Raw genomic sequence first — 25,357 nt, 5'->3', positions numbered from 1 at the left:
AATCAAAACTACAATGAGGTATTACCTCACACCAGTAAGAATAGCCATCATTAAAAAGTCTACAAATAACAAATGCTAGAGAGGGTGTGGAGGAAAGGGAACCCTCCCGCACTGTTGGTGGGAATGTAAGTTGGTGCAGCCACTGTGGAAAATTATGGAGGTTCCTTAGAAAACTAAAAATAGAATTACCATATGATCCAGCAATCCTACTCCTGGGCATATATCCAGACAAAACTATAATTCAGAAACATAACATGCACCCCTATGTTCATAGCAGCACTATTTGCAATAGCCAAGACATGGAAACAACCTTAAATGTCCATCAACAGATGAATGGATAAAGAAGATGTGGTACAATATATACAATGGAATACTACTCAACCATAAAAAAAAACACGAAATAATGCCATTTACAGCAACATGGATGCAACTAGAGATTATTATACTAAGTGAACTAAGAGAAAGACAAATACCATATGATATCACTTATATGTGGAATCTAAAATATGACATAAATGAACCTATCTATGAAACAGAAACAGAGTTAGGGACATATAGAATAGACTGGTGGTTGCCAAGGGGGAGGGGAGTGGAGAGGATAGGAGTGGGAGTTTGGGATTAGCAGATGCAAACTGGTATATATAGAATGGATAAACAAGGTCCTACTGTATAGCACAGGGAATTATATTCAATATCCTGTAATAAGCTGTAATGGAAAAGAATATGAAAAAGAATGTATATATAACTGAGTCACTTTGCTAATTAACATCATCAATCAACTATACTTCAATTTAAAAAAAAAGAAAAAAAAATGACTTAGCTGTTTATTTGTACAGAATTTATGCCAAACCAAAATCTCTAGTTTCTTATATCGCACTATTAAGTCCTAAGTGAGAGCAAAAAGGGGTAATTTCTACAAGTTTAGAATTTTGTGCCCAAAGGATGATTTACAAAATAATGACTAGTGGAGATGGTATCTCATTAAGTCCCCATTTTATGATAAAGATGCATTAACAATAGGAATTTAAAAACTTGTTTCTAAAAGAAGTTTCTTATTATATTCTATATGAAATGGCTCCTGTGAGATACAACAAACATTCTCCCAGAGATTGGGGAACCCAAATTATATGAATATGGTTAGGTATTCAAATGTGTGGTCAATCATATGCAGCAGTTAGTGTCCCATTTATCTGTGTAGAAGTTATCTGAACTAATACAAGCTTAAGGTCTTTTTATAACTAGTCTGGATTTTTCACACACAAACATATCAACAAACTTTGTTAAAATCACTACATTAAAATGAATCAAGGGACTTCCCTGGTGGTGCAGCGGTTAAGACTCCAAGCTCCCAATGCAGGGGGCCCGGGTTCAATCCCTGGTCAGGGAACTAGATCCCACATGCATGCTGCAACTAAGAGTTCGCATGCCACAACTAAGGAGCCTGCGAGCCACAACTAAGGAGCCTGCTGGCCACAAGTGAGGAGCACATGTGCCACAACTAAGACCCAGCACAACCAAATAAATAAATAAAATATTAAAAATAAATAAATAAAATGAATCAAGTTATAATGATGTTGAATTTTTAAAAACCAATTTTAAAAAACACACTTAAATCCTGGAATTTACATTCTGTTTCTCTTATGAAATACGTTAAGGCACATGCTACAATACAGGGCCAAATAAGTCCTTCCAAATAGCTAAAGCCATTAACATTCAAAATGGGAATCAAGCTGAGGCAGCAGTCACCTGGCTTTCTATAAAGGTCACAGTTCACCCGAGGAGGCTAGAAATGCCAAGTTAGACCTAGTCCTCTCCTCTATCACACACAGACCTTATTATACAGTATGTGTGAACACTTTAAATCCATCTACTTTCTAAAAAGAAGAAAACTGTAATTAAGATCTGCAATGTGAATGCCAAGAGACAAACCCAGATTAAAGTTCAAAATTGAATGAACCATGACACTTTAAGAGATTGTTTATATAAACAAGTAAGAAAAACATCTGGTAGAAGATTCTTATTCTTGATCGCTCTTCAAACAAAAAAATCTTTTTTTTCTCCAAAGTCTTAAGAGAAATTTTAATATTCTTTATACCTGCTATAACAAGCCTTGTATTAATGAGTTTGTGGCAAACTGCCATACCTCAAGTCCCCACACATTGTTGACCTTTACTCATGCAGAGTTGGATTTCAGAAGTGCCCTTCTACAATTCCAGATTAGCAGCAATTGAAAAGGTAACACAGATTTTGAGAAACAATCCAGAACAAAAACTTCATTTAAATATCAGATAGGATCCAATCACTAAACTTAATCCTTAGGAAATAAGACGATTTTTCTACTATTAGGAAACCAATACTCAGTGGATCTGATAATTCAATGAATAATTTAGGCCAGTATCTTCAAAGTACACTGGTATATACACTACCTGATTTTTAAACCATCTTTAAACACTTAAAGATAATCAGTTTTATTTATCTCCTAACAGTACCTACTGATGATCATTACTTCCTACAACTCAAAAAGGAGCTCATTTATATTAGAGAAAGAATCCACGGTAACCCCAAAGAAAAATACAAAATAACTATGAACAGTAACTTTTCTGATCTTACCTCTAACCAGCAAAGTGAATCACTTGCCCCCGCCCCCAGCATTTTTCCTTCCTGAAGTTATTTGCTGAAGACCCACATAATGATCTTTGGTCGGGCATTTGTGCTACAGAGCAAACTATGGAGCCTAAGCAATCTGAAACGGAAGATTATTGACCCATCTACTGAGAAACTGGGTCAAGCCCATGTGGATCACTGGATCAAGCCCGTATTATTTCCTTTCAGAATAAAAACAGAAAAACAGGTCAATCTCTGAAATAGGAGAAACATTTCAAACAACTATATGAGCAGAGTCATTCTGATTCGTGCTATTAAACACAAATCAGGCAAATTCATTAAGCTGCTTACAAAAGGCTTTTATTTATAGTCTATGAATATATAAGCTTCTAATACTACTGGCCAGGCTCTGGGCAGGCTATGGAACTTTCTTCCAAAGAAATCAGGGGACCTCAATTTATCTTTTAAACACTATTAGAGCAGTACTCTTCTTTTTTTTTTTTTTTTTTAAATGGTTATGTTTCCAATGTTTGTTTTACATTTATTTTTTTTTAATTTATTTATTTTTGGCTGTGTCGGCTCTTTGTTTCTGTGCGAGGGCTCTCTCCAGTTGTGGCAAGCGGGGCCACTCCTCATCACGGTGCGCGGGCCTCTCACCATCGTGGCCTCTCCTGCTGCGGAGCACAAGCTCCAGATGCGCAGACTCAGTAATTGTGGCTCACGGGCCCAGTCGCTCCGCAGCATGCGGGATCCTCCCAGACCAGGGCTCAAACCCGAGTCCCCTGCATTGGCAGGCAGACTCCCAACCACCGCGCCACCAGGGAAGCCCCTAGAGCAGTACTCTTTAAACTCTAGAAAGTTTCTATTACCACAATCAATGAGAAAAAGAAAAACAGCAGGTTTACACTTCTTGAAAATAAACACACAGCACAAAGAAAGATTTAGATTTACATAACAATTCAAGTTTCAAAAGTGGAGGTTAAGTATAGACCTTATTAAAATAGATGCCAAAGTAGTAACTACTTCAAAAAAGAAATGGTGCTACAAAATCATTCAACTATCATAATCATGAAAGATGCTACAAGCAGGCTTAAGTACCAAGGCCAATTAATCTGAAGGACAGATTCCATCCTTTAAAACAAAATGGGGGGCTTCCCTGGTGGCGCAGTGGTTGAGAGTCTGCCTGCCGATGCAGGGGACACGGGTTCGTGCACCTGTCCGGGAAGATCCCACATGCCGCGGAGCTGCTAGGCCCATGAGCCATGGCCGCTGAGCCTGCGCGTCCGGAGCCTGTGCTCTGCAATGGGAGAGGCCACAACAGTGAGAGGCCCGCGTACCGCAAAAAAAAAAAAAAAAAAAAAAAACAAAATGGGTCAGAATCAAAGTCATACCTTAAAATCATTTTGTGAACAAGAACAATCTAAGAATCTACCATGTTAAAGAACAAAACTGGAGGTATCATGCTCCCTGATTTCAAACTACACTACAAAGCTTTTCAGTAATCAAAAGAGTATGGTACTGGCTTAAAAACAGACACATAGATCAACTGGACAGAACAGAGAGCCCAGAAATAAACCCACACTTATATGGTCAATTAATCTATGATAAAGGAGGCAAGAATACAGAACAGGGAAAAGACAGCCTCTTCAATAAATAGTTTTGGGAAAACTGGACAGCTGCATGCAAAAGAAACTGGACTTTCTCACACTATATACAAAAATAAACTCAGAATGGGTTAAAATTAAATGTAAGACCTGAAACCGTAAGACTCCTAGAAGAAAACATAGGCAGTACTAGGGATGTAATGTAAAACATGATTAATACAATTAACACTGATATATTTTGTTTATTTTTGTTTGTTTATTTATTTATAGCTGCCTTGGGTTTTCACTGCTGCGCACGGGCTTAGTTGTGGCGAGCAGGGGCTACTCTTCATTGCGGTGCACGGGCTTATTGCTGTGGCTTCTCTTGTTGCAGAGCAAGGGCTCTAGGAGTGCAGGCTTCAGTAGTTGTGGCACGTGGCCTCAGTAGTTGTGCTTTGCGGGCTCTAAGGCGCAGGCTCAGTAGTTGTGGCGCACGGGTTTAGCTGTTCCACAGCATGTGGGATCTTCCTGAACCAGGGATCGAACCCATGTCCCCTGCACTGGCAGGTGGATTCTTAACCACTGCACCACCAGGGAAGTCCTGCTATATGTTATATAGGAAAGTTGTTAAGAGTAAATCCTAAAGAGTTCTCATCACAAAGAAAAAAAATATATATTTTTGTATCTATAGGAGATGACAGATGTTCACTAAACTTACTGTGGTAATCATTTCATGATGTATGTAAGTCAAATCATTATGCTGGACACCTTAAACTTATCCAGTGCTATAAGTCAATTATATCTCAATACAACTGTAAGAAAAAAAAGTTAAAAAAAAAAAGAAAACATGGGGAGTACTCTGACATTGGTCTTAATATTTTTGGGGATGTATCTCTTCAGGCAAGGGAAACAAAAGCAAAAAAAAACCCCCAAAACAAACAAAAAAAACAAATGGGAGACTCCATCAAACTAAAAAAGCTTTTGACCAGCAAAGGAAACTATCAACAAAATGAAAACGCAGCCTACTGAATGGGAGAAGATAGCTGCAAAAAATATCCGATAGGGGGTTAATATCCAAAATATACAAAGAACTCATACAACTCAACATCAAAAAACCAAACGGCCTGATTAAAAAATGGGCAGAGAACCTGAACAGTTTTCCAAAGAAGGCATACAGATGGCCAACAGGCACGTGAAAAGATGCTCAACATCACTAATCATCAGGGAAATGCAATCAAGACCACAATGAGGTATCACCTCACACCTGTCAGAATGGCTTTTATCAAGAAGAAAACAAATAACAAGTGTTGTTGAGGATGTGGAGAAAAGGGAACCCGTGTACACTGCTAGTAGGAATGCAAATTGGTGCAGCCACTATGGAAAACAGTATGGAGGTTCCTCAAAAAATTAAAAATAAAACTACCATATGACCCAGCAATTCCACTTCTGGGTATTTTTCTGAAGAAAACAAAAACAGTCATTCGAAAAGATGTATGCACCCCTGTGTATTGCAGCATTATTTACAATAGCCAAGATATGGAAGGAAGCAACCTAAGTGTCCATCCATAGATGAATGGATACCCCTCCTCAGCGTATGTGACCACATCCTCTGTCCCCACACTGGTCCGAGCCACCACCTCAGACCCGGATTCCTGCAGTGGCCTCCTCGGGGTGGGGAGCTCTGCTGCCACCCTTCCCTCCCGGGGTCTGGCACAGAGGCATCTGTTATAATAGCAATCAGATCAGGTCACTCCTCTGCTCAAAGCCTGCCCGTGGCTCCGCAGCTCACGTAGAGGAAAAGCCACAGGCCTCCCCCTGACCCACAAGGGCTTACTTGAGCCAGGCCTGTTTCCCCTCTGACCCCATCTCTCTGTGCACTCCTCGCTCACACCACTGGCCTCTTTGCAGTTCCTTGAACCATAAACATACTCCCACCTCAAAGTATAAGGCACAGAAGCCTTTTTCCAGTCTTGCAGACCTCCAGGTCACAATCCAAGCGAGCAGAGCGCGGATGGGGCTGAAACAGCAAACCAGTGTGTTTGGGGCTCAAGGAGTGGCAGGAGGCCAGTGGTGTGAGCAAGGTGGATATAGAGGAGGTGAGAACAGAATGCAGTCCTCACCCTCCAGGTCTTCCTGTGCCCCTCTTTCGTCTGAATGTTCCTAGGTAGCATTTATCTCCATCTAGTGCATTGTATACTGTGCTGTAAGTTTGTTTTCTGTCTTCCCCCATTGAAATGTAAACTCCATGAAGGCAGGAAGTTACTTTGTGTTGTTCTTACTCCTGGCATGTAGCAAGCACTCAGTAAATATATGTTGAATGACTAAATGAATAAACAAATAACTGAGGAAAAAAACAGATGAATGGATAAAGAAAGTGTGGTATGGGCTTCCCTGGTGGCACAGTGGTTAAGAATCTGCCTGCCAATGCAGGGGACACAGGTTCGAGCCCTGGCCCAGGAAGAGCCCACATGTGGCGGAACAACTAAGCCCGTGCGCCACAACTACTGAGCCTGCACTCTAGAGCCCATGAGCCACAACTACTGAAGCCCACGTGCCTAGAGCCCGTGCTCCGCAACAAGACAAGCCACCGCAATGAGAAGCCCATGCACCGCAATGAAGAGTAGCCCCCGCTCGCCACAGCTAGAGAAAGCCCGTGCACAGCAACAAAGACCCAATGCAGCCAAAAATAAATAAATAAATAAATTTAAAAAAGAAAAAAAAAGAAAATGTGGTATGTATTTGTGTGTATGTGTGTGTGTGATGTACTGATGGTACATCCTCTGATGAACTTCATAAAGGAGCCTATTTGTCCACTGACTTTCTTCACACGTATATTCATAACATGTAGAGGTTTCGTTGAGTGGGACCACACTTTTCTGGGTACCACACTGGACCATACTCTAGTAACATTCTTGAACATTTACTTGATAAATCTTTTTTTTTTAAATATTTATTTATTTATTTTTGGCTGTGCCAGGTGTTAGTTGTGGTATGCGGGATCTCTGCTGCAGCACATGGGCTTCTCTCTAGTTGTGGCGCGCGGGTTTTCTCTTCTTTAGTTGTGGCGCACAGGCTCTAGGGCGCGTGGGCTCTGTAGTTGTGGTGTGCAGGCTCCAGAGAGTGTGGACTCTGTAGTTTGCAGCACGTGGGCACTAGTTGAGGCGCGCAAGCTCAGTAGTTGTGGCATGCTGGCTTAGTTGCCCCGCACCATGTGGGATCTTAGTTCCCTGACCAGGGATTGATCCCACATCCCCTGCATTGCAAGGCAGATTCTTTATCACTGGACCACCAGGGAAGTCCCGATAAATCTTAAATCTGTCTTAATTTGGATTAAAATATCAAACAACTTCATCACTCCCAGATCACTGCCACCTGGGTGCACCACCAGCAAGCACATCAAGGTCTGACAGAGAGTGCTATGCATGAATCAAGGTGGAGTGACTGGTCCCTCATGCCACTCTTCCCTATCCAATAGAGTTTGGAATTCTCCATGGGAATGCCCAGCTGGGGACCAAAGCTTTCTTTGAATGCCCGTTTTTCAGCCCTGAAAACATACAGATGACCAATATCCATACCTGCTTCTGCTGTATTCTGGCATGTGCTATTAAGAGAACAAACAAGTATTAATGTTGTCTCCTAAACTTATTCTTTGTAACTTGGTGGCGGTCAAGTAGTTTTAAACCTTTAAAATCAGAGTTCAAGTTCTCTTATAGTTTTGGCAATGCCAACTTGGTAAAAGTTATATGCCAGTCCTAACAAAAATGTTTTACTCTTAAGAAACATAATTGAACCTGAAGAAACAGAAACTTAAATTTTTAAGTTTTTTAGATATCAAGAAAAGTTTACATTCCTTCTGATGCTTTTGTTGATATATAATGCCTGCAATGGGCAGAAAATCTAAGGAAAACTGTCCAAATTCCACATCTTTTCCCACTGATCTTCCAGTAGAAAATGTTTTTGCTAGTCACTTGCAAAGATGATATACAAAAAATACACCTGGGACTTCCCTGGTGGCACAGTGGTTAAGAATCCGCCTGCCAATGCAGGGGACATGGGATCCGTCCCTGGTCCAGGAAGGTCCCACATGCCACAGAACAACTAAGCCCGTGCACCACAACTATTGACCCTGCGCTCTAGAGCCCGAGTGCCACAACTACTTGAGTCCACACACCGCAACTACTGAAGCCCACGTGCTCTAGGGCCTGTGTGCCACAACTACTGAGCCTGTGTGCTGCAACTACCGAAGCCTGTGCGCTTAGAGCCCATGCTCCGCAACAAGAGAAGCCACCACAATGAGAAGCCTGAGCACTGCAACGAAGAGTAGCCCCCACTCGCTGCAACTAGAGAAAGCCCACGTGAAGCAACAAAGACCCAACGCAGCCAAAAAAACAAAACAAAAAGAACACCTGGTCTTACAGTAACTTCAACGAAGAATTTAAGTTATAGATCACAACTTTTCCCTCATTAAATAATACAAATGAATTAAAATATCACTGCAATTGCCCAGACCTGATGGAAAAGCACCACCAACAGGTTTTTCACTATTCAACAGCTGCCTTCACTGCTTAGTCAATGCTCTCAGTGAGCACCAATCTCATGAAGGTGGTTTTAAAAGTCAGGTTAGGCAGGAAGCTGTCTGCCAGGTAACAAAAAAGCCATAAAAAAAGATGACAAAACAAATTCTCTGATTTTCTTTTCTTTTTTTTTTTTTTTTTTTTTTTTTGCTGTACGCGGGCCTCTCACTGTTGTGGCCTCTCCCGTTGCAGAGCACAGGCTCCGGACACGCAGGCTCAGCGGCCATGGCTCACGGGCCCAGCCGCTCCGCGGCATGTGGGATCTTCCCAGACCGGGGCACGAACCCGTGTCCCTGCATCGGCAGGCGGACTCTCAACCACTGCGCCACCAGGGAAGCCCTCTCTGATTTTCTTATAAAGGTGGTTGTTCAAAATCTACATGTAATGGAGTGAGAAAGAGCTGTTTTAAGTACAAAGATCTGCATCAATCCTCAGTCTTTTGCAATATTTCAGAAGAGACTGCTATTAAAAATGTAATCTCTATTACTTCTTTTTTTGTTTTCCCAACCTCACTGCATAGCATGTGAAATCTTGGGATCTTAGTTCCCCGACCAGGGATCGAACCCTCGCCCCCTGCAGTGGAAGTGCGGAGTCTTAACCACTGGACCGCCAGGGAAGTTGCCTCTATTACTTCACTTTAAGTGGTTCTTTTACTTCAATACTGTTGGAGATGGTTAAAAATCAACGCTTGCACAGGCATCCACATCAATAATAAGACATGAGTAAATTAATGATGCTGTGAAACAGGTGTTTGTTTTACATCATAAAATCAAAATCTTTAAAGTGAAACTATCAAGTTCCACAAAGGATAAATAACCACTTTCATTCTTTCTCATGGCCTTAGTAGCACAGAGAATAATAGCACAAATCCTGATGGCCACTGACAGACTGAGAAAATGTTGGCTATTTGTGAACTCTAATATTCAGATGATACTTTTACGCTTCTGCTTTCCTTTATGACAATTTTGAGGTTCAACAGTGTTTTGCACAATGTACTACTAAAATATGATGAAAAAAATCAAGTAGGCAAGCAACAAAGGGTAGAAAAACAACATACATTAAAAGGATATCCTAGATTATCATAAAATGATAATTTGTTTCTAGCCTTTCTAAGAAAGTACTCTTAAAAGTACAATAAAGGCTTCCCTGGTGGCGCAGTGGTTGAGAGTCCGCCTGCCAATGTGGGGGACGCGGGTTCGTGCCCTGGTCCGGGAGGATCCCGCGTGCCGCGGAGTGGCTGGGCCCGTGAGCCATGGCTGCTGGGCCTCTGCATCTGGAGCCTGAGCTCCGCAACGGGAGAGGCCACAACAGTGAGAGGCCCGCGTACCGCAAAAAAAAAAAAGTACAATAAAATATTAATTGCTTTGATTCTTGTTCTAAAAACAAACATTAGATTTGATTTACAATGTACCGTTTTCCCCATATTCCTATTTTTTTGAGGTATGGACATCGTCTATTCTAAGTTATAAAATGCTTCATACCTATTGTAGTGAGATGAGTTAACATTAGGAACTGAGGTTCTCTACAAAGCAAATGCTATCGTCTCAGTGAGAAACAGGGTAACAAATGGCGCTACTCCTATTTTACTGATGATGCCTGAGCCACAATGGAGAGCTTAACAAGATTTAGTGTGTTTTGCTTGTGAATTAATGATCTCCCATCATCAGGTTTCTAACTCGAGCATTTAAATTTCATTGTTAAAAAAAGAGCTATATTACAGAAGGATGAGAACATTTTTAAAAAACAAAACCACTGCCACTAGAATCTCAATAACTAGAACGTATCAATGACAAAAACAGCTGAAGAAAATGTTCTTTTTGGGGGAAGGGGAGATGTTTACGGCAGATCTCAGGATGCTTACAATTGATCAGAAAATGTAACAGAACAGTAAACTTCACAAGATTCTACATTCAGACACTCAGTAAAATATTTAGATGAACTTCTGTATATCAGGCACTGTTCTAGATGTTGGGCATGTGTGTATATGTGTGCGGGGCTGGTGATAGGAATAGATTGGTCAGGGTAGGCCTGACTGCTCCACACAAAGAAACAGGTAGTGGACGAATCCTAAAACAGAAGAGTAGTAGGAGATGAGTTCAGAGAGGTAACAGGGGGAGGAAAGCAGGATCACAAAGGGCCTTCTAAGCCTCAGAAATTTGGATTGAATGCTGAGTGAAATGGGAAGACATTGGAAGGTTCTGAGTAGAGGAGTGATATAATTTATTTATGTTTTAATAGGATCATTCTGGCTGTTGTGTTAAAAACAGATGTAGAGACTAAGGAAAGAAGAAGGCTTTTTAGGAGGCTTTTGAAGTAAATTAGATGAAAGATAACGGTGACTTGGATCAGCACTGGACGTGATCAGATTCTAGCTGTATTTTGAAGATAATTGGTTCTTGATGAAGAATCAAGGATGACACCAAAGTTAGAGTACTGAGTAGGTATCACTGGAGGTGGGAAAGCATCATAGAAAGATTGAGAGTTTAATTTTGGTCACAGAGTTTGAAATGTCTATTAAATATCCAAATGGAGATATTGAGAAAGGAGCTGGATGTAAGAATCTGGAATTCTGGAGAGTGGTGTAAGTTGGAAAGAAATTTGGAAAGTGTGGACACAGAAATGGTATTTAAAGCTATGAGATTGGTAGAGATCACCAGGAGAGTGAGTATAGAGAATGCCAAGGACTGAGCCAGGGGGCATTCCAATATTAAGAAAAGGAGGGAATAGGGCTTCCCTGGTGGCGCAGTGGTTGAGAGTCCACCTGCCAATGCAGGGGACGCGGGTTCGTGCCCCGGTCCAGGAAGATCCCACATGCCGTGGAGCGGCTGGGCCCATGAGCCATGGCCGCTGAGCCTGCGCGTCCGGAGCCTGTGCTCCGCAACGGGCGAGGCCACAACAGTGAGAGGCCCACGTACCGGAAAAAAAAAAAAAAGAAGAAAAGGAGGGACTTATAAAGGAGACTGAGCATGAGTACCAGTGAGATGGGAGGAAAAACAAGTGAGTCTGGGGGTCTTAGAAAGCAAGAGAGGAAAGTGTATCAAGGAGATACAACTGTGTCAAATACTGCTGACAGGCCAAGTAAGCGGAGACTATTTAATTGGCCATTGGATTTAACATCATAAAGGTCAATGGTGACCTTGAGGGAAGCAGCTTTAGTGGAAGGACATGAGGGAAATCCCACATGGAGTGGTTCAAGAGTGAAAGGAAGAAGAGGAATTGAAGGTAATGAGTACGGATACTTGTTTCAAGGAGTTTTGCTGTAAAGGGGAATGAAGAAATGGAATACTGGTGGCAGGGAAAGGGAAATTAAGAGGAGGATTTTTAAAGGTTTTTAGGGTATATTTTTGAGTGCTGATGAGAGCAACCCAGTAGAGAACAAAAACTGATGATGAGAGGGGAAACTGCTGAAATGATGTCCCTGAGTAAATCAGAGAGGATAAAACCTAGTGGGTAGAAATAATGATCTGTGGTAACAGGGAGAAGGCAGATATGGTAGGGGCAGATAGTCATGTAGAGGGGTGGGGGTCTGTAGAAGTTCATGTATTGCTTTCATTTTCTCAACTGAAGAAAATTATATTTCAGGTAACTCTACTAATAAGCAACATAAAAAAACAAGAACTACTGGTCTGCAATAATTTGTCTTACTTGATCTACTCATATTTCCCAATGGTGCTTTCTTCTAAAGATGCTCATCTGTTTTTACATATAACCAGGCTAGGAAAACCTAAGTATCTGTTAATAGTTCAACACACATTAATGTTCACCAATAAATATGTGAAACACAGGAAAGAGTGATAAGAGTCAATCAAATTTACATTTATGCCCTGGTAGAAGGCTCATTTATATGATGATAAATCATTTCAAGTTTTAGAGTACAGGACACTGATCATCAACAGTTTTTGCTCTAAAAAGAAAAGAGTATTCTAACATTTCACATGTAAAAGTGAAATGGGGGGAGGCGTGATAAAATTGATGATATTTAAGGGTACAAATTTATAACGAGTAGTAAGCAAGCCATAGAGATCTAATGCACAGTATAATGGATATAGACAATAATACTGTATGATAATTATGTAATGTAATAAATACCGCTATAATGCAATCATATTACAATATATAAATCTATCAAAGTAACACAGTGTACTCCTTAAACTTACACAATGTTACATATCAAACTTATTCAATAAAAAACAAAAGTGAAATGCACTTTTCACAACAGGAGACTCTGACTTTCCTTATGTGGAGAAATACAGTTTTGAACGGTACTTACCAACAGTGGTCACAGGAGGCTGGGAAGGGTACTGGGAACTTGTTGTGGAAGGATACTGACTGCCAGGTGGGTAAGGACAGCCTGGGTAACCACTAAAGAAAAGAACATAAAATATTAAATGTTAAGATGACCCAACCCTACAGTATCTTGAAGAACCCCATTCAGGAAGACTCTGTGCTTCCACTGTAGAGGGCACGGGTTCAATCCCCGGTCAGGGAACTAAGATCCCACATGCCGCAGCCAAAAAAAAAAAAAAACCAGGGCCAAGCAAGAGTATTTTAATCATTTACTTTAAGGGTAAATCCAGTGTCATTAATGGAATTTTTGTAGAGCTTTGCTTGAATAGACACCTGTAGCTCTAAAACTGTAAAGTCATTAACTGGGAAGACAATGAAGTATCAAGCTTAGCTTTCTGAATGGGGTGGATTTTTTTGTTTGTTTGTTTGTTTGCTTTAAGTCTTTATTGAATTTGTTACAGTATTGCTTCTGGGTTTTTTAAAATGTTTTTTGGTTTTTTGGCCACGAGGCATGTGGAATCTTAGCTCTCTGACCAGGGATTGAACCCACACCCCCTGCATTGGAAGGTGAAGTCTTAACCACTGGACCGCCAGGGAAGTCCCTTGGCCCTGGTTATTTGAGGGACACCTTCACAGTAGCAGAAAGCAACTCGAGTTTTTCTAAGGGCAGTCCAACAGTATCAGAACCGAGAGCAACGAATATTTTGTGAGAACTTTTCCATTCTGATTTCCTAGCATACAGGAAAATAGTATTATTTAATTTTTACCTGTGGTTCACTGATAACCTTTAAGAATGTCTGATCTGAAAATACTCCTCTTGAGATAAAGTTTTAAAAGCTTCCTCTTCACTCTAAGGAAGGTTTGTGTCATTCCTGTATTCACATCAGAGTTGGAAGAAACTTTCCTCAGAAGTATTGTCCTCCAATCTCCTATCCAACATTGTTTCATAAATATCATTTACAATATCCCTGACAAATGGTCATCTTTCTCTACTGAACACTAACTGCATTTTGACACAGTAACCTCTAATTAATGGTCCTGAATTTGCACTCTGTAAGATCACTTGCATATTTGAAAACTTCTAACATTTTCCCCTCAGTCTTCTCTTCTTCAGGTGAAATATTTTTAATTCCTTCAACCATTCTTCACAGCTCTGATTTTCAGATCTAATCACTTTCCTCTGAATGATCACTAATTTGGCAGTGTTTCCCTTATAATGGAGAAGAAAAGGAACAGGATGATTACTATAGCTACCTGTTAGTTGAACAATCAATTTTGATGAATCCTATTTTATCTACAATTGTCAGATCTATGACATTTGCAATTCTGATTAACATGCCTTCTATGAGTCCATTAAAATTACTGACTAAAAAGACCCAGCCCAGAGTCCCCGAGCAAGAGCTCTGAGTTCATAATCAGTAATCCTTTTATAGGGCAGTGGCTCAAAGATTCTCTCCTATGTGTACTACTAGTTCACACTTTATAACCTGTCACCAACAAAAAAATTTTGTGTATAACTTGTTGAGGATTCAACGTAATCATGATACTCTCTTATCAATTAGTATAAAAGTAAAATCAAAAAAGAAAAAGGTTAAGCATTTCTGTTCCCAGTGGACACATGCTGAATGCTATTGCACAGTACTTTTGTTCTAGTCTCTCTAGTAATCCATGCTGCAAGGAAACAATGTCAATCTTATTCAAATTTCTGAATCTACCTTTTTGAACACTGGAATAAATTTGCTTTTTCTGGAGTTCCTCCCATTTTGCATACTTTTTCAAGGACAATCTGTGATTTTATTGCTGAATTTTTCAGTAAGTGGTATAAAACTCTTCTAGGCCTACAGATATTAACTTCAGAGAACTCCCTGTCTCTTTATTTAGTTTGCTTAATTTCTCCTTCGTAGTTATTCTCTATGTTCACGGTTAACAACTTTTCTTGAGTAAAAAAATAATTTAGTAGTACTATTTTCTATCTTTGTACATTATTAAACAATTTGCCCTATGTAGGAAACCTTTTTCAGATTTTTAAGAGCACTTTTGGACTAAGTGTATTTAAAAAGAATTTTCCAACACTCTTATGTTCCTTTTTCTTTATATGCCCCTTCAAAATTTACTATTTATTCTATTTAAAGCACTGTTTTCAAGTGCTTGAGGCAGGAGGTAAAGTATGAATCCATCTCTTCCTCAAGATACTAATAATCAAAATAGGGCAAGATCCCTGTAAACAATCCTGATAGGATAAAGAAAACAATAAATGCTAAATAAAAGTTCAGGAAATGTATACAGTTGATCCTTGAACAATATGGGTTTGAACTGTGCTGGTTCACTTATATGCAGATTTTTTTCACTAAATACATACTAGACTACTATACAAGCCACAGTGGGTTGAATCCGAGGATGCGAAACCTCAGATATGACAGAGAGGCCCGACTATAAAGTTATACTTGGATTTTCAATTGCAAGGAGGGTTGACACCCCTATAGCCCCCCGACCTCCCCCTGATGTTCAAGAGTCAACTGTAGTGGAAAATCAATACCAGCTAGAGGAGATCAGAGAAGGTTTGGGGAGATCTGTAATACCTATGAAAGTTGCACCTTTATTAAAACTCTTCAGGGGCTTCCCTGGTGGTGCAGTGGTTAGGAATCCACCTGCCAATGCAAGGGACACGGGTTTGAGCCCTGCTCCGGGAGGATCCCACATGCCGCGGAACAGCTAAGCCCTTGTGCCACAGCTGCTGGGCCTGCGCTCTGGAGCCCGTAAGCCACAGCCACTGAAGCCCACGCGCCTAGAGCCCGCGCTCCGCAACAAGAGAGGCCGCTGCAATGAGAAGCCTGCGCACCGCAAAGAGGAGACCCCGCTTTCCGCAACTAGAGAAAGCCCACGCACAGCAACGAAGACCCAACACAGCCAAAAAAAAAAACAAAAAAACAAAAAAAACAAAACTCTTCAGTCCTCCTACTCATAACCCTATATTCTCCAGCCATATTAGAGTGTTTCCTTATTCTTTCCTGGGATTTTTTTTGGCTTTCACACCTTTGATTACATAAAATTGAGTGGGCTGAACTTAATAACCAGTAAGTTTCCTCTGATATAAAATGTTATTACTGTTTGCTGCTCCCTCCACCTCTAAATGCTTACTTTTCTTTTAAACCAGTTCCTACATTTATGAAGCTATCTCTAAGCTCCCACCTCCAAATCAGATGTGACCTCTCCTTTAAAGCTGTTTATCACAGCACTTAACATTTTCTGTCTTTTCTGATATCAGAAACTGTTTTCTAATAATACATGCTTGCTAGTACATATACCAAAACCGGAACAACTATCCCTGACATACTTTTTAGTTTCCTTGTATACATGCTGCAAGGTGCTAAATAAAACTTTCAAAAGACCTTAAAATTTTAAAGAGACCTTAGAGATCATCTAGTCCAACTTTCCACAGCAAGAATAAATATTCTCATATTCACTGTTGTAAAATAAAGATTCTTGAATCACTGATTTACTAATTCTCCTTTAGGATAAAGCGAGAAAGAGGTTCTGAGGCTCTTCTGCCAAGACCTTGCATATGCAGAAGGATACAGACAGTAATGTGAGTACAGTTACCCTTAACAACTCATTAGCCTGTCATGAGATTAAACGTTACATTTCAAAAAAACCCCAAAAAAACAAAACACATCAAATCTTTGAAAAGTAGCTACCTCAAAAAGGAACTTCTGGGCTTCCCTGGTGGCACAGTGGTTAAGAATCCGCCTACCAATGCAGGGGACATGGGTTCAAGCCCTGGTCTGGGAAGATCCCACATGCCGCGGAGCAACTAAGCCCGTGCGCCACAACTACTGAGCCTGTGCTCTACAGCCTGCGTGCCACAACTACTGAAGCCCACGCGCCTAGAGCCCGAGCTCTGCAACAAGAGAAGCCACCGCAGTGAGAAGCCAGCGCACCACAATGAAGAGTAGCTCCTGCTCGCCTCAACTGGAGAAAGCCCACACGCAGCAACAAAGACCCAACGCAGCCAAAAAAAAAAAAAAAACAATAAAATAAAATTTTTTTTAAAAAGGTACTTCTTACAAATAAGCTCACAAAAGACACTTTTTTTTTTTTTTTTTTTTTTGGTGGTACGCGGGCCTCTCACTGTTGTGGCCTCTCCCGTCGCGGAGCACAGGCTCCGGACGCGAAGCCTCAGCGGCCATGGCTCACGGGCCCAGCTGCTCCGTGGCATCTGGGATCTTCCCGGACTGGGGCACGAACCCGTGCCCCCTGCATCGGCAGGCAGACTCAACCACTGCGCCACCAGGGAAGCCCACAAAAGACACTTTTGAGGTTATGTAAGATGAGTAAGATTTACATTTCTGTCAATATTTTCAGCCTTCATTTTTATCTACAAGTTTCTCTGAAGTGGCTTCATTGTCCAGGAGTCCATTTCCTTATTGTGCTTCTAATAACCATTCCCTACATGCCCAAAGTTCCCTCTTACTAGCAACTGTTCATTATAAAGGCTTGTAATTTCAAGGCTTCAGACAAAAATCCATTTCTAGAACTTAATCAGAAAATTAAAGGCCTCAAGAAATCTAAAACTTACAACTTGTTTATATATAACAATCATAGGAATCTTTCTCTCTTGTCTCTGACAGATATTCATCTAGTCTGCTTACCCAGATAAATGTGACAGAATACTTACTACCTTATAAAGCTAGTTCTTGAAATTAAGAAAGGCCCCCAAATAAATGTTTGCTAAATTTAAATTATAAGATCCTGCATATTATATATGTATATACATATATTTATTTATGGCAGGTGTTCCGGAATTCTAGCTGCATTTATCTGTGAGGTTCTATGGAGCTAAGAAGAGTTAGCAGGGCTAAAATTTTTTTGTTAATTCTTGTTAATTTTGAGTAGCTGGAAAATTTTCATCTAGGCACCAAGTATATGCCAGTCTTGCATTCTAAGTTAGCCCCAAGACCACCTTTGGAAAGTACTCCTAGATTACCCCTGGAACAGGTGCACATTTAAAACATGGATTAATAATGATTTCTTATTGATTTTTCTAGTATATATTATTCATAGACTGATTTCACTATTAATTTAATTTACCTTTTATGTGATTAACATATGGATAATAAAGGTTGGTAGTACGTGTAGTCTATGAACTGAATAAACAAATATGGGGACAAGACTGACCCCACCATATGCACCATTAATTCATTCCCTGTAGTTTACAGAAAAGGTCAGTTTTTTAAAAAGGATATTAAAATATTTTTCTCCGTGGCTGAAGTCATCATAATTAGTATTCCATTAATCTTTCAGCCATTTACACTGGATATACAGAGTTGTTGAAAGAAAGAAGGATTTCAAGGTACAAAACTAATCAAGATTATTGTCATTTCCCCACCCCTTTCCTCTCTCTAAATAGAAAGGAGCTGCATTTCTCTAAATGGAAAAAACTCCTCTTGAACTATGTATATACCATAAAATTTCAGCAATAAACTGAGTTTTACCTTCCAATAAATTGCAACTAATTTCACTTGAATGCCCTAGTTAGCACCCATTATTTTTATTCTAGATCTAATAGAATTTCTAATACAATTATTCAAAAGATAATTTTTCATTACCTGGGATTGGGAGGGTATCCGGATGGGTATGCAGAAATTCCACTTGGCATGCCTGGCATGTAGGAAGCTAAAAATAATTTTTAATATTTTAAAATAGTATGCATAGTTCTGGATATATAGGGTATCAAATAAGACACACATCACCATCAAACCACAGCAAAACTTCATACAGTTGAAGAATTCAAATCTCAGCACCAAAACAAAACACTCCAGCCATATTAGTTCTTCACTGCAACTAATAAATATCTTCAAATCACACAACTCTAAAAGCATTAAACGTGACAATTCCAACAAGGATTAACTGGCGAACAGGTCAACCTGGTCAGCTCTTCAAGCTCTCAATGAGTCTATAACCTGAGACAGGGGCCAATTCAGTTTGGAATTTAGAGGAAGGTAATTGTGCCCTCCTCTGGTCCAAGGTCAGCTTCTTAGAAAGTGACCTCTTTATTATATCTAAGATATCTTTTGATATTTCTTGCAAGATCATGTTGACCGATTAGCACAGCTGGTTTTGTTGGCTTGACTGAGGACTTTAAATGACTTCAAATTACTACAAGAAGTCCTAAACAAAACTTATATTCAGCCAGACTGGTTAAAACAAACAAAAGCTTGGAAATACTAGGTGGAAAAAGGTTCAGATCTAGCAAGCATAAAGAATGCTTTATATATATATTTTAAAGAGAACACTAATGACAAAGAACTAGTCAGTGATGCCAAGAGGCTAACCAACATCGAGGAAGAAAAAGAGAAGAAGTTAATTTTGGCCTTAACTGGAAACAACTTGTCTGAGAATCAAATTAACCTCAGTGAAATTTTTCTCACTGAATATAATGATGAATTAGCCCTTAATCCAATCAATAAATATTTTAGTGCCTTTCTGTGAAAGGCACTGGATTAAAAAAAAAAAAAGAAAGAAAGAATTCCTGGGCTCAAGTTGCTTACAGTCTAGTGAAGGAGATAAACAAGAAAAGAATAAAAATACAGAGTGATAAGTGTCATGACAGGAGAAGTACAGAGTGATATATATGGGATCATACAGGAGGTAGCTAATTAAATGTAGGAGGTGGGGGTAAACAAGAGTGATCTAGTAGATGAATGGTATACAAAGGCTTGAAGAGAAAAGTGGAACACTCAAGAAATAAACTTTTAGAGCACATAATGCAAGTGGATGGGAGAAGTATGCTGGGCTCTGACTAAGGGCCTTAAATGTCTTTATCAGAGTTGCTGAGCTTACATCCCCAAATATCAGTGTTCATAGTCTTCTTGTTAGGATGAATCTATAGATGTCATAAGTAAATTTTTTCTTAAGTATAATGAAGCTAAGGATGATGTTCAATGCTATTTCATAGCGGGAAAAAAAACCTCCCAAAATATCATAATTGCTAGATCTCATAAAACATTTCTTCTTCCTGGGCCAAAACACAGTTGATCTTTATGAACATCAAAAGATGAGGCCACTATTAGGTGTCAGCAACATATACAGTCAATTACTAGTTTCTCTCCCCATTCTAGTTTCTCTTAAACACATATAAACTACCACTTCACAGTTATAAGCAATTTCCTCATAATTATAGGCAATTTTCCTTTCTAAGGTTCTGAAAAGCTAGTAATTTGACCAAAATCTTCAAATTTTGATTTTGGGAAACAACAAAAGTTGAGTCCAAGACTGGTAAGGAAGCAGATAATGAGGTGAAGTAATTTCAGAGCCAGAATAAAATGGAATACAAATAAGCATAATATATGGGGTTATTATAAGGATTAAATAAGAACTAATATGAAGTGCTTAGCTGTGTCTCATGGTTACCACTGAATAAACGTTGACTATTACTGTTAGTTGTCAAAAAATGAGGTTTGGGCACAACAATTTTTTAGTGTGACTTACAGATAGCTCAAAAGTTTTCCTAAAACCAGAGATCAAAAATGTTTACAGGGGCTTCCCTGGTGGCGCAGTGGTTGAGAGTCCGCCTGCCGATGCAGGGGACACGAGTTCGTGCCCCAGTCCGGGAGGATCCCACATGCCGCGGAGCGGCTGGGCCCGTGAGCCATGGCCGCTGAGCCTGTGCGTCCGGAGCCTGTGCTCCGCAAGGGGAGAGGCCAGAGCAGTGAGAGGCCCGCGTAACAAAAAAAAAAAAAAAAAAAAAAAGTTTACAGTAGGGCTTCCCTGGTAGCGCAGTGGTTGAGAATCTGCCTGCTAATGCAGGGGACACAGGTTCGAGCCCTGGTCTGGGAGGATCCTACATGCCGCGGAGCAACTAGGCCCGTGAGCCACAACTACTGAGCCTGCGCATCTGGAGCCTGTGTTCCGCAACAAGAGACGCCGCGATAGTGACAGGCCCATGCACTGCGATGAAGAGTGGCCCCCACTTGCCACAACTAGAGAAAGCCCTCGCAAAGAAATGAAGATCCAACACAGCAAAATAAATTAATAAATTAATAAACTCCTACCCCCAACATCTTCTTTAAAAAAATGTTTACAGTAATGATGATGATGATGATAATAATAATAATAATAATAATAATAGAAGTATATAATTTCTTAACTAGAAGATCGTATTTGTTTAAGTATGGATCCAAATTTCTGGGCTGTTCCTTGATGTGTGGGTGTAGGACGGAATTCAGACTTTCATTTCTTTGCAGTCATACATAACAATAATGAATATCATTTAAATGTATAAAAAGTATTAAAACTGTAATGGACAGACAATAAGTTGGTCTCTTTTAGTAATTTACTTCTATTAGCTCTATATTGTTTGATGTGATTTATAGTGAGTGAGTGCAAAATGGAAGTGTAATAGTGACCTCTTTAGTGAGGTCTCTTTCTTGAATGCTGTACTTCCAATGTTAACATAAAACTAGAAGAAATTTAGGAAAAATATGTTGCTTAGGGGACTAACGTTCTGAAAAGGTTACCTTTACCTTAAGTGGTCACTGGTTATGTTATTTGAGCAAATAAATGTGAACGATGATCTAGGAAATATTTTGCATTTCAACATTAGATGGGCAAGATAATCTAACCTTGGATATTAAAGTCAACAGAATTTATTCAGATGAAAACAAATTTATGATCCAAAAGAATCCCTAGAATCCTTATTAAAAGAGCAACAAAATGCTACAACCAAACTTATTCTGGGAAAGCAGAGAAGGAAAAGGAAATGGATTCAGAAAGTTCTGTTAGATTCCCATTCAGCTTGTTAGTCAAGATGCTCCTCAAGGCAGAATGGATTAAAAAGGAGGAGGATAATTTTCAGCGGGAGGAAAATGAAAGCTCACATAATCTAACTTATAAGATAAATTAAGTCTGGTTAATTATCTTAAACAAAAATTTGTTTAAAAAAATCACAGCGCAAAACACAATGAACAGGTTTAGTAAAGTCAAAACAAGTAAGTACAACCAACTCTCAATTATCCAGAGTGATTTTAAAGTATCAGTAAGAATTATTTTTGAAAAACCCAGAAATAATAGATAACGTACACCAGTTAGGGGAGAACTGATATTGACTCCATGCCCCCACCCTCTCCACTCGAAGTAAAATCATGAATTGGTTGTACTCAAGAGAAGAAAGCTGAGAGCTAGATGTCCATTGTGTACACCCAGAATAGCTGAATGTGAATGATATAGTTTACTTTATAATTGATTCTTATCTACAGCACTGATCCTGGAGTTGCAAACAAAAGGTCAGATTGCCTTTCAAGTTGTATCTGCTTCCAAACGGATCAAATAAAGCTATTCCATGGCATGCATAATTTTAAAAAAAATTCCAGCTCTATTCCAGCATTCTTTCTCCTCCATTTTGGAATCCAGCACACCCATAGTTAGATTTCTACCCACAAACGAAAGCCCAAATGCCAGTCTTTGTTGGGAATCTGTACATGCAGATGTGGGGCCTCAGAATACCTCCAAAAAATCCACTAACTTGATAAGCTAAAAAGCAAAGTGAAGTCATCAAAAAAAATTTTTTTACAAGATTTTGTTTTCTTTTGTTTATATGAGTTTAAAAATCAAATCTCAGTTCTACTTACTGTTTGGTGGCCCTGTTGCCTGGTATGGTGGATAGGATGCTGAAATAGTAGCACGAGAAAAGACTGGAGGTTCTTCTCCAAACACCACAATCATAACTTGAATAAGCCCCAACAAGTCTGACTGTGGCTAAAAACGGAAAACAAATTTAAGTCATTTACAGATTTACTTTTTGGCAATAAGGAAAAGTCTGGCCATTTCTTATCTGTTTTCAACTTAGCTCGACAATTTCCTTTGTAGGACCCCAAACGTGAAAATTCCATTTAATTAATTTAATACAGCTAGGTGATTTCTATTTACTATTTATGTGTAGCAAGGCTGCTACTTCATGTATATAAAAACAGCACTAGCCAAAGCAGTATACTGCAAAATTCAGATGGTATTGTTCTTCATTTGACTCCATACAGCTAACCAAAATTTATTATATTTCCAGTGGACAAATTAAGGATGCTGGTACGAACTCAGGGATGGATGTAAGCAGTAGTCACAAATATTATTTAAGGCCTTTAAAAGATAACATTGTTACCTTGGAAACACATGTTCCTAGATTAATTTTTATTAAAGATAGTATTATGAACTCTGAAATTACAGGTAGACTCCACTTTAGAAATCACTAGATTGCTGTACAAAAGATATAAATTATTAAAGGATCTTTCCTTCCATTACCATAGTTACAAAGAGAGTGCCTGTATCCCATAAAGGCTGCTAAACTTTTTTCTCAAGTATCTATTGATCACTAATTTAAGACAATCTATGCTAGGCAAAGTTGTTCAAACTGACTTATCTGATGGTTCTGTTTTCACCCATTATACTTTGTGTATATCTCACCTCACATACTTCATTCATTAGTTCATCAGGTTCTGAAGGATTACTCAATTATATTGACCAGCTAATCATCTTCATAACTTCCCTTCTCCTGACAGAAGAGTTTACTAGCAGCTTTCAACTTTCCAAAGCACCAATTTTGTTCCATTCTGTCCCAACGTATGGACAGTGACAATAGATAACATTTCAGAAAGCTTCTTACAAAAACTTGCTAATTTGCACCATTCCAATACCCTTCTTATGTCTGTCTGTAACACGCTGAGACAGGGAGTAAACATGTACAGTATCTGTGTAGCACCAAGGAGTGTTGGCTGGAGATTATGGCTGGTGTGTGAGGGGGGGTGCTATTGAGAATCACACAACTTAATCTCTTGTTAATTATTTAGTCCAACAAAACTCCCTAACTAAATCATAAAATGATTTTAAAATCATGCACTTTAAAAATTGAGATAATTCACATACCATAAAATTTACCGTCTAAAGGTGTATAGTTCAGGACTTCCCTGGTGGTGCAGTGGTTAAGAATCCGCCTGCCAATGTAGGGGACATGGGTTCCATCCCTGGTCCGGGAAGATCCCACATGCGACGGAGCAACTAAGTCCGTGCGCCACAACTACTGAGCCTGCGCTCTAGAGCCTGAGAGCCACAACTGCTGAGCCCATGCACAACTGCTGAGCCCATGCACCACAACTGTGGAAGCCCACGTACCCTAGAGCCCATGTGCTGCAACAAGAGAAGCCACCACGATGAGAAGCCCGTGCACCACTAAGAGTAGCCCCCACTCGCCACAGCTAGAGAAAGCCCGCGTGCAGCAACAAAGACCCAATGCAGCCAAGAATAAATAAATTTTAAAAAGTGTATAGTTCAGTGGTTTTTCTCCATCACCACTGTCTAATTCCAGAATATTGTTATCATCCTCAAAAGAAACCTATCCCTGTTAGTGATCACTTCCAATTTCCCCCTCCCCTCAGCTCCTGGCAACCACAAATCTATTTTGTCATTGGATCTGCCTATTCTGGACATTTCATGTAAATGGAATCATACAATTCGTGCCTGGCTTTTTTCACCTAGCATAATATTTTCAAAGGTTAACCCATGTTTGTAGTATGAATCAGTACTCCATTTATACAGTCTTATAACCATAGTTTTGTCAAGACAAATTTTATTTTAATTCTTTACCATACCATTCCTTTCACATTGAAGTCTTTGAAGAAAGGAAAATTAATCGTTAATACCTACTTCCAGGCCTATTATAAAGCAACAGGTCATGAATATTTCAGAATGACAAATGACTAATTCAGAATGATACAGGATACAAAAAACATAGCAAGAATATTAGTTTATTTTAGCTCAAACACCTAAGGGTCAACTGAAACATATCTTTATAAAACTGTTTTCCTATTGAAAACCCTGAAAACTTGAAGAGCAAAATTGCTTTCTTCTCTATCCCTTTTTGTTTGCTTTTCCAGCAAGCAATAAAAAGGTCAGATTTTCATTCTAAGCATATATGACACATGTTCAGGATTAGGATTAATAAGCAATTGAATTAGTAAAAGCTCAAGATAAATGAGAGCAGCCCTAGTTCACATTCTGTGCCATGCTAGATTACTGCAATAGCCTTCTGTGCAGCTTCTAGTTTTACTTACTGATTATGATTGAGAGAATTTTCTATAAAAGTTCATGCTCCCCTCCCATTATACAGAGTTGTTGCTGAGAATCAGTTGCTTAGGCGGAAACATTTTCCAGTCCTTCTTGCAACTCGTTTTTACCAATGGACCATAAGCAGAAGAGATTTAACTTTTAAGCCAAGGTGCACAAGAAGGAGGGCCACCAATCTCTTTGCTTGTCTTCCTTGATGCG

At 39.5% G+C, this 25,357-nt stretch overlaps 1 protein-coding gene across 2 annotated transcripts in view; it reads right to left on the bottom strand.

Annotated features, from left to right (window-relative positions):
- The window catches only part of TSG101 (tumor susceptibility 101), a 50,980-nt gene that overhangs the window by 6,346 nt on the left and 19,277 nt on the right, over nt 1–25,357 (bottom strand). For both annotated transcript variants that reach the window (XM_081240850.1, XM_081240851.1), the window contains 3 exons: nt 22,675–22,801; nt 18,655–18,721; nt 13,032–13,123 (listed from right to left, as the gene is read on the bottom strand). In XM_081240850.1, the coding sequence (XP_081096976.1) occupies nt 13,032–13,123; nt 18,655–18,721; nt 22,675–22,801 (286 nt within the window). The remainder of the gene's footprint in view (nt 1–13,031; nt 13,124–18,654; nt 18,722–22,674; nt 22,802–25,357) is intronic.

This window comes from Mesoplodon bidens (assembly GCF_964165515.1).
Source record: "Mesoplodon bidens genome assembly, chromosome: 7".
NCBI classification, from domain to species: Eukaryota; Metazoa; Chordata; class Mammalia; order Artiodactyla; family Ziphiidae; genus Mesoplodon; species Mesoplodon bidens.
The sequence above is the reverse complement of the archived record's forward strand: the minus strand, read 5'-3'. Positions and strand labels throughout refer to the sequence as shown.